The sequence below is a fragment of the Cygnus olor genome, chromosome 4 (assembly GCF_009769625.2).
Source record: "Cygnus olor isolate bCygOlo1 chromosome 4, bCygOlo1.pri.v2, whole genome shotgun sequence".
Classification (NCBI taxonomy): Eukaryota; Metazoa; Chordata; class Aves; order Anseriformes; family Anatidae; genus Cygnus; species Cygnus olor.
Window position 1 is genome coordinate 71,794,506 of NC_049172.1, and position 10,184 is coordinate 71,804,689.

The 10,184-nt window shown below is 56.5% G+C and overlaps 1 protein-coding gene across 1 annotated transcript; it reads left to right on the plus strand.

The window, feature by feature from the left end:
- The first annotated feature begins 412 nt into the window (after positions 1–412).
- On the plus strand, positions 413–9,719 carry LOC121069168. Its single transcript, XM_040554986.1, has 2 exons — positions 413–577; positions 6,248–9,719. The coding sequence occupies exon 2, from the start codon at positions 6,258–6,260 to the stop codon at positions 8,880–8,882; it is 2,625 nt and encodes an 874-aa protein (XP_040410920.1). The 5' UTR covers positions 413–577; positions 6,248–6,257; the 3' UTR covers positions 8,883–9,719.
- Positions 9,720–10,184: the final 465 nt, after the last annotated feature.

Genomic DNA, 10,184 nt, shown 5'->3' on the forward strand with positions numbered 1-10,184 from the left:
GGCTTGAGGAGGGTGTGGGGTCACTTTGCGTTACAGGTTCAGGTGTGAGCAGCGGGGGGGGGGGGGGGGGGGGGGGCAGGTGTGATCCCCCGGCAGGTTCTGGCAGAAGCATGCAGAAAGCAAGCAGGCCGTGAGGGGAATTTTGGGGGTACTGGTGCTCAGGGTACAGGCAGCAGTGAGTGCCTCCAGATCTCCCTCTTGAGGTCACTCGGTGCGAGCAGAAATTACTGTGAGCATGTGGTGACTAATCCAGCCCCCCTCAAAAAAACAACGAGCAGCGCACCTGCTGCCGTGTGATTTCAGCCACCCTTATCAGTGCAGGGGAGGATAAGGGAAGGCAAAGAAAGTGTCCTTGGGAAGATAGTGCAGAGATGCAGCACCTGAGGGAGGGAAAGCCACCGAGGAAGTAAACAGAGGCGTTTTCAGCCCCAAACAATGACCTGCCATGCCTATAAAAAGCCACTGGGTCTGGGACCCCACAAACACCTTGACCTTAAAGGTGCTGAATCCACCGGAGCTCTGCAGCATCCGTCGTCTCCAGGTCCCCGGGACTTGCAGCACGTCCAGCCGAGGATTGGTGAGATCTTATTATCGGGGTCCTACGCCTCTGCTCCGCTTCACCCGTCCCCCGGGAGCGGGTGGGTCGCGGCGGCCGCCCGCGAGGCCGCGGCTACCTGTCCCCGTTGTCCCCTTACCTTGGCGTCCCCGGGCGAGCGCGGCCGGCCGAGCGGCGAGGGGCTTTTCGGAGGGGCGGCTCGCGGGGTCGGGTGGGACGGGGGTGCTGGTGTTATGGTAGCTTGGCTGTGAAACGGAGCCATTTCTCAGCTCGCCCCCCCTTTCCCTTCTCGCTATGATGACCGATATCGTTAGCAACTGGAAGCTGGAGCAGTTTGTGCTCCAGAAGTGTCTCCCCCCAGTGTGGTCCCCGGGGGCCTTCCAGGGCCCGGAGGCGTACCAGCAGTTGTGTCAGCAGTGGGAGAGCTGGTCCGAGGAGACCAAAAAGCCCAAACCCACCAACAAGTGCAAGAAAAGAGCGGCCTTGCAGGGTTTGCTGATGGTGGGCAGGGAGTTGTCTAAGCTGCTTAAAGAGGCTCTTGAGAGTGTGCAGACGCTGGAACAGGCCAAGGGCGAGCTCAAGATGCAGGTGGACAACCTGCGGGCGGAGGTGCAGGGCTTGTGCGGGGACTCGCTGAGGAGCGCGGTGGAGATAACCCGGCTGGAGAACAAGCTGGGCTACGAGAAGCTCAAGACGGAGGAGCTGGAGAAGGAGGTGGGCAAGTGGATCGGGGAGACGCATGACGCTCAAAGCGCGGTGCGGGCCGTCCTGCAGGACGTGCAGCGGGACCGGGGCACCGGCCCCGATCACAAGGTGTGCCACGCCAAGATCCAGGAGCTGCAGGCCGAGCTGGGGGTGTCGCGGGGCATTGTGGCCGCCATCCAGGGCAAGAGGAGCCGGTTCGGGAACGGGGAGGGGGATGACTCCCTGGACCCGCACCCCCCCCACTACGACTATGAGGATGACGTGTGGGGGGCTAACGGCCCCACCAGGCCATCCCCATACGCTCCCCTGCGGGAGGAGATGTGCCAGCTGCAGGGCTCTGAGGCTGAGGCTGCTAAAATTAAAAAGAGCCCCCCCGAGGAGCCGGCCAGCCACGGCCCGCTGCAGGCCATCGACACCAACAGGGCCGTGCTCTGGTTCACCCCCGAGCAGCTCAAGACGGTGGGGAAGATGTTGGGGCCGCTGACAAAGGAGACAGCTGTCAACTGGCTGTCGCGGGCCCAGAGGCTGCCCAGGTGCCAGAGCGGCAACGCCGTCAGTGACCTGATAGATGTGGTGAGAAAATGCATGAAACCCGACGATTTCGCGGCCCTGCCAGGGGACGTGCAGATGGGCAACGTCCAGGACATCGGGGATGTCCAGTCAGCCGTGCTGAAGGTGTTTTTCCCCGAGGTCAACCCCTTGGTGCTGTTCCACCAGGAGAAGCAGAACCCTGAGGAGCGGCCCGACGCCTATGTCAACCGTAAGAAGATGCTCTACCAGATGGCCGGGCTGCCCGGCTCAAAGGAGTCCCCCCTTGATTTTGACAGGCCCGAATTCAAGGAGCCGCTGGTGGTGGGGCTGACCCCCCCCCTGCGGGTGATCGCGGGTGGGGACGCGGCGAGGAAGCCGCTGTCGGAGCTAGAGCAGATCCTGACCCAGAATTTCGAGCTGCAAAAGCAGGCGTTCCCGGGGTACATGCTGGGGGGGAAGAAGGGAAAAACCTCAGCCATGTCCTTCCAAAACGCGGGGGTGAGGAAAATGCAAGGGGACAACCGGAAAGATCCTGATGGCAAGAATGGCTTGGGGAAGGAAAACCAGCAAGGGCCGAGGTTTCAGAAGTCCAACCCTTGGCGGGCTGAGCTGAGGAAGCGCTTGATCAAATACGAGAAGCAGGAGGACATTGACGGCTTGCCAGACGCCGAGCTTTTCCGAAAGCTGGCGCTGCACGAGGCCAAGAAGCACAGCAGCTCCAACCCCATCGACCCGGGGTCTAAGGCTCAGCAATAGGGCTGCCAGGCACCTGCATCGCCCCTTTTTGTGGCACCGATTAAGACCGATTTGTGGGGGCGCCTGATAGTTGATATAACTATTGGAGGAGGGGTGCTTGGACAAGTGATGTTAATTGATACTGGTGCCTCTTATTCAATTCTGAATATGACTCCTGGCGAAAGCGGGCTCTTCCAAACATGTGAAATTATTGAAATAACTGGGCCAAATGGCCAAAAATCCTCAGTGCCCTTCACAGGGCCAGTACCCTTTGAAATTGGAACTGCCAAGGGGTCTGAAAAATTTGGAAAAATGGAAATGAATGGAAAGCCAGGAATTTTGGCCGTCTCCACACTTACAAAGATGGGGGTGGTAGTGGACCTGGCAAACCAAAAACTATTACACTGCCCCCAAAGCGATGCACTGGTCATCCCGGCGAGCCACAGGGTCATGTCGGTCAAAGCTCCCGAGCTCCTGATCCACCCCGAATGGGAGCCCCGAGTGAAACGGGTGACGGAGCAGTTCCCACAGGTCTGGGCAAAAAACAAGCTGGACTGCGGGCAGATCAACACCGTAGTGGTGATAAAAGGGCCAGACCCCCCTCCTCAGCAGCAGCCCCAGTACCCGGCTGAGGCTGAGGAGGGCCTGTGGGACACGGTCAAAACCCTGCTAGAGCAGGGGGTGCTGGTGGAGCAGCAGAGCACCAGCAATGCCCCGGTGTGGCCCCTGAGGAAGGCTGACGGGAAAACCTGGAGGCTGACGGTCAACTACAGTGCCCTCAACCAGGTTACCCCTCTGAGGACGTCCATGGTGGCCAAATACCCCGATGTCATGGCAGCCATCTCGCGGGGATCCGAGTGGTTCTCAGTGCTCAGCCTGACCAGTGCATCCTTCGCTATCCCCTTGCACCCTGAGTCCTGGCACAAGTTTGCCTTCACTCTCCGGGGACGGCAGTTCACCTTTGCAAGAGTCCCCCCGGGGTTTCACAACACCCCCACCATTTGCCACATGCAAGTGACGAGGATGTGGGAGAAGCTCAGCCACAAGGAGAGCGTGCTGTCCTGTGCCGGCGACATCCTCATCCACACCCGGACCAAGGAGGAGAACCTGGAGGTCCTGGCAGAGGTGCTGGAGGCCATCCAGAAGACAGGGTTCAGGGTCAGCCCAACAAAGGCCCAGCTGTGCTGGAAGGAGGTGTCATATTTAGGGGTGACTCTGGGAGAGGAAGGGCGCTCGCTGGAGAAGCAGCGGGTTGAGTTGATACAGAAAGTGTCGGCACCAGCCGATGTCGCCACCCTACGGTCCTTTTTGGCTCTTGTGAGGTTCTCCCGGGAGTTCGTTGAGGGCTATGCAGAGAAAGCTGCTCCGCTCTGCAAGCTCCTCAAGAAGGACACCCCGTGGGAGTGGGGTCCAGAGCAGGATGAGGCAGTTAAAACCTTAAAGGAGAGTGTGGCGCGAGCCCCCATGCTGGCACGGCCCCGTGGGGACAGACCCTACGTGCTGCAGCTGGCCAGCGTGGGGATGGGGCTGCGGGCCACCCTTGGCCAACACCATGGTGCCCACCTCCAGCCCATCGCCCATGCCTCGCGGCTCTTGACACCAGCTGAGCAGCAATTCACCGCATACGAGAGGGAGGTTTTGGCCTTGATCTGGGCCCTACAGCACTGGGAGTATCTGGTGGGGTCGGCCCCGGTGCTGCTGAGGACCTCCGGTGCCCCAGTGAGGTACCTCTTGTCAGGGAAGGAGGGGAGCGGTCCCACGCGCTGCCCCAGGATGGCCAACTGGGTGCTGGCATTGCCCAACAAAGACAACCCCAGGGAGGCCCATGAACCCTCAGCTGGCTCCTATGGGGTGGTCATCAGTGGTGACAGGGATGGGGAGGAGGTGGAGGAGCTGAAGCCACAGAGGGTGCCCCTGTTTGAGAGCAGCATCAGCCTGGCGGAGGCCAAGGACAGAGGCTATGCGGTGTGGTTCGTAGATGGGTCCAACTACCACGAGGAAGGGGTGCCCTACACCGGCTACGCCGCCGTCAACCGGGGCACCGGGGAGGTGGTCAAGGGGAAGTGCCTGCCGCACTCCATCCAGGCCGCCGAGCTGGTGGCCGTGACGGTCGCCCTCGAAAACACGCCGGCGGACCAGCCGCTGGCCATATTTTCTGACTCGGGCTGGGTGGTGAGGGCGGCCCTGGAGTGGTTGCCGCTCTGGAGGGAGAGGGACATGCAGTCTGCCGATGGCAAGCCCGTCACCTACGCCAAAAAGCTGCTGTACCTCGCCAAGCTGGCAGAGCAGAGAGCACACCCGGCCCAGATAATTAAGGTCAAGGCCCACAAGAAAGGGACGGAGGAGGCCAAGTGGAACAAGGAGGCGGATGCCAAAGCCAAACAAGGGGCTAAGGAAGGGCAGATGTGGAAGGCCAGCAAGATCTTGGAGAATGGCCCCTTGTTGGTGGCTGCAGGCAGGAACAGGGAGAGCGTGGACCTGCTGGGCTTGCAGGCGCAAGACCCGAGCGTCCGGGAGCTAGCACAGGGCAGGGAGTACAAAGGGTGCAAGGTCTGGAAGGACATCTCAGGGCTGGTCCTGGCGCGGAGAGAGGGGGCAGACTTCCCGGTATGGGTGGTGCCTGAGCTTGTCCGGACAGAGCTGGTGGCCCTGGCTCATGAGCAGGGGCATTTGGGGACTGACAAGACCTTGGCGAGGCTGCAGGGTGCAGGGTGGTGGCCTGAGATGAGAGAGGATGTGGAGAGGTACGTCAGCAACTGCCTCACCTGTGCGGCCAACAATCCCGATGCGAAAACAGCAAAAGCCCTGCTGGGCCACCAGAGGATTTCTGGGCCGTGGAGCAAGTTGCAGATGGAGTTTATCGGCCCTTTGCCCCAAACGGCCCAAGGGAACAAGTATTGCCTGGTGATCAGCGATAACTTCACCAAGTGGGTGGAAGCATTTCCGGCTCGAAACAACACAGCCAGCGCAACTGCCAAGATCCTGGTAGAGCACGTCTTCTCACGATGGGGCGTCCCAAAGGAGATCGACTCGGACCACGGCCAACGCTTTGTCGGGGAAGTCTCGAAAGGGGTGTGCCAGGCCTTGGGCATTAAGCAAAAGCTTCACATCACGGGGCATTTCCAGAAGCCCGGCTCGATGGAGGGGCCCAACCAAACACTGAAGACTGCGCTGCGGAAGCTCGTAAACCAGCAAAGGAAGGACTGGGATCAGAAACTCCCCTTGGTCCTGATGGCGTTGCGGGGAGCCGTGGCATCTCATGCGCCTTCTCCCCCAAAACTGCCTCCTGCAAGAGACCCGAAGCTGCTGGAGCACTGGTGGCAAAGAGGAGAGCCTCCAGACGAGCTGCAGCCCCGCGTGCTGACAGACAGGTGGGTTCAGGACATGCTGAGGACGGTGTCGGCTACGTACCACCAGCTCGCCTTGGTGCAGGAGGCCAACATCCACAAGATGGATAAGCAGCTGGGAGCGCTGCTGCGCCCCATGGAGTGGAACACGGGGGACCTGGTAACGTATCGGGGGGTTAGAGAGAAGAACCAGGTGCTGGGACCCCAGTGGATGGGGCCGGTTAGGGTTGTGAACAAGGCCAGCCCCTCCATGTACCAGGTAGAAATCAGAAAGGGGGCGAAAAGGCAGGAAAAATGGTTCCACTCTTCACAATTAAAAGCATGGAAGGGAAATTAACGGGGCTGGAGAGCCCGCTTTGCTTATGTTTTGCAGATGAAGGAAAATGGAAGGCGATTGTGACCAGCGGGAAGGGCGAACTTCGCGGCATCACCAGCCCTGTTTGTGCTGCGGGGAAAATGCTTTCAAATTTGTGGTTGCAGGATTTGCTTTGATTTCTGGTATGTTTATAGCGCTGAGCATGCAACACGCCCAACCAACTCACCAGCACCTCCAAGAACAAGTCAGTCATTCCCACTTAGCAAGACACCCCGACAAATGGGCCGCAGTCCAGCACAGGGTTAGACGATACACAAAAATTGGCACGGATTGGCCCTGGTCTCAAGCTCACGTAAAATATACGGGAAGCATGGGATTAAATTCTAACAAAGGCTTAAATTTGTCAACAGTAGTTATGCATGGGGCTGAGGTGTATTTGGAAAATGAATGGAGCTGGGATAGCACAAGCAGGCTTCCGCAGCTGCTGGGGAAGGTGGGCCAAGAAATAAAAGTAGGGTGCAGGGTAGTTAATGGTTCCACTCATCAGCGGGTAACTCAAATCTCCGTAACTGAAGTAAAAACCAAGAAGAGTCAGAAAAAAAACTGTGCCATGGAAAAATTGGATTGTTGGTGCAACTTTACTCTAGTCCAGCCAGTATTTGTGGTCTGTCTCTGGGCCCAAAACAGTGTGGGACTGTCATTTAAATTTAAGATTAGCACTACGATGCATTCATTTGCTGCCCTTAAGGTCCCAAGGTGCCATTTTCTGGCCTGGCGTGCAGCCCAATACGCTGAAGTGGGGAACCAAGTAAAACTGGAAATTAGATACTCTCAAGGAAGTATAACTGACCCGAGGAAAATTAATGGCACCACTGTGACTATCACTGCCCCTAATGGCCGTAAGTGGGCCGTGTTATTAAATTGCCCCCATGAGAGCAAAATACTCAGTAGATCTGAATTAAAGGCAGAGGCCTTGTGGTATAGCCAGGATTATGGATACTGCCCACACCCGCTCATAAACCTCCAGGTGTGGTGTCAAGGAAACCTGAGCGTAGAAATGTCCCCCGAGCTTGGAGGAAAGTGGTTGATAGGAGGCCCTGAAGGATTTCAGAAAGAGTTCCCCATCTTTGCTGTCCAGCGTCCCTTTGTTTCAAAAATAGGCCCGTACGTAGTCAAGCAAAATCACATCCAAGAGCTATTGACCAGCCCTGTCCGGTCATTGAAGAAGGTGGTGCTGTCCCTGTCTACGGTTAATATTTCGTCCGTCAGACCGCACTGCACCCCCTTCCTGTCCACCCTCTACACGGGTTGGCTTGCGTGGCTTCACAGCCGCTCCATCCAGGGGGCCCGGGCCAGGAGAGACCTTCTGGCCACGGCGCTGGGAGGAGGAGGCGCCGGGCTGGGAGTGCTCAACAGCATGAATGTTGAGGTCCTGGCCAACAAGCTGGAGGCCGTCACGTCAGGTGTGCAGGGCCTCCTCAGCCCCCTGAACTCATCCCTGGCCAGCCTGGGGATGGGGCAGTGGCTTGTGTCAGAGGTGTTGCCCACTTGGGAAAAAATAAGTGAGAAAGACCACCAGGTGCTGTTGCAGGCGCTGGGAATCGAACAAAATAATGTCTCCCTTGCTCTGAGTTGCATCCAGGCCCAGACGTGGGTGCAGAGTGTCGTTGCAGGTATCCTGAGGGACGGCGACAACGGCGTCCTCCCCACCGAGATCCGAAAGATCGTGTGGGACGGGGCCACGGACAAGGAGCGGCAGCTCCAAGCCTGGTGGAGGCTGGTGAACTTCACCCACGACCAGGTCCTCAATGCAGTCATCGCCTACGTCCTGACCGTGGCGGAGGCCCGCATCGAAAAGGTCTACCCCATCGTGGCCCTGGGGATTAACACTAACGGGTCCGTGGTCTACCCACTGGACCACCGCATGTGGGCGAGAGTGTCAGACAAAAAGTGGCAGTCAGTAGATTTGGAAGCCTGCATTTTGGAGCGGGGGCTGGGATTCATTTGTGAAGATGACGCCCTTAAGGCAAGCGATGTTTGCTTTGATACCAGCGAGGGGGTGTGCCACTTTGAGATCAACCCGCAGAGCAATAATAAAACCGTGTTAGTTTATGTAGGGAAAGGGTGTGTGTGTTTTAGAACGATGTGTAAATACGTGCAAATTAATGACATTTACAATCAGACCGTATTCAATGATTCAAATATGTGTGCTTGCAATGTAGCTATCATTAGAGGCTGTGATTTTGTGTATAAGCCGCCCGTGTTCACTAGCCAATTGCTAATCAGAAACTATACCCTGTATCGTAGTATAACCCCGACCCCGATCGGTATGGATTTGTCGCTAGTCAAAGAAATGTTAGAGCATGCAAATTTACAGCAGCTTTTAGAAAACGCTAAGGCAGAAGCTAAAAAAATCCTAATAACTGTACACCACGATGGCAATGTTATAAAGCAGGTAATAGAGCGGATTAAGAGGGTGGGAGAGCACCACTGGTGGGAAATATTCTTTGGCTGGTCCCCCACCGCCACCGGCATCTTCAACGCGCTCCTGCATCCCGTTGTGATCATCCTGCTCATGCAAGCCTGTGTGTGCCTTGCCATGGTGGCCACTTGTTACTGGATAAGGCAGGTGAGGCTCTGCATTGACAGCCAGCTGAACCAACTGGGGCTGGCCAAGCGCCTCCTACCATAGTCAAGGGCAAGACTGGGTTGGCCTCTGTGTTTGCCACCAAGAAGAACCCTTAGCTCCGCTGTTGGCTGCAACCCAGTAGGCGTTGAGCGGTGGGGACACACGCCATACCAGACCTTGATGTGAGGGGTGGCCTCCTCTGTTATAAGAGGGCCTCCCAGGAGCGGCGGGCAGGCCAAGCTGCCTGCGGTTGGCTTGAATCACAGAATGGTTGAGGTTGGAAGGGACCTCTTGAGATGATCTGGTCCAACCCCCCCTGCTCAAGCGGGGTCACCCAGAGCAGATTGCCTAGGACTGTGTCCAGTTGGGTTTTGACTATTTCTGCAGATGGAGCCTCCACAACCTCTCTGGGCAACCTGTTCCAGTGCTTGATTACCCTCCCAGTAAAAAAGTAAGAGTTAGCTTAAGAAACTTATCTTTGAATGTCCCAGCTCCAAACGCTAATGAGAAGAAGCTGCTCTTGTGTGGTTTAAGACTCCTTAAGCAGAGAAGAAGGGGTTAGGGAAAGCCAAGGACAGTGTCTTTGGAAGGAAACGAAAGGGAATGTAATGCCTGAGTGCAGAAAAACAGCCACTGAAGATGGCAGAAGTGTTACCGGCCTCAGAGACTTGGAAAGGTGATAAAAGCCGAGCAGAACAAAAGACCCTTGGACTCAAAGGAGCTGAATCCACACGGACCTTTGCAGCGACCAGCTCTGGGTTCCCAAGACTCCCAGGACGTCTGGCCAACGGATTGGTGAGATTTTGTGTTTGGAGCCTGGACATCACCGCTTTGCTTTGCTTAGCTTAGTTTTGCTTTGCTTAGTAGTGCACGTACCCAATAAAATTGTCTGTTAGAGGACCAACTGTCTGTTCAGTCTCTGCCTGTTCACTACCCAGGTTTATAACTTCAGCTGCACCGGTAAAGAGAAATTCTGGTAAAAACAAAAGATGTGCTTTATTTTTCCCCATTACCAGGCCAAAATGACTCCTTTGCTTTTTGTCTGCAGCATATTCACTGAAACACAAAGATTTTTTCCTTGAAGGGCCCTGAGCTGGCATTACAGCTCACATCCACACAAACGCAGTGCCCCCTTCGTTCTGCCTCTCCTGTCCTGCAACCCCTGCCTCTGAATTAGAAAAAAGCCTTCAAATATATAGGGCGGAGGCAGCTCAGGTTACTTTAAAACATTGGCAATTCAAAAAGCAAAAATAAAAATACATCATCCATCTCATTCCCAGCCCACGTGTCCAGTGTCACCTCGGAGGTGCTGCTTTCCCTGAGGATGGGGTGCACTATGCAGACAAAAAGCCCTTTGCAATCTAG

What these genes read in the sequence shown, in the direction of transcription:
- LOC121069168 (XM_040554986.1), top strand. Translation starts at nt 6,258, where the DNA reads ATGGAAGGCGATTGTGACCAGCGGGAAGGGCGAACTTCGCGGCATCAC.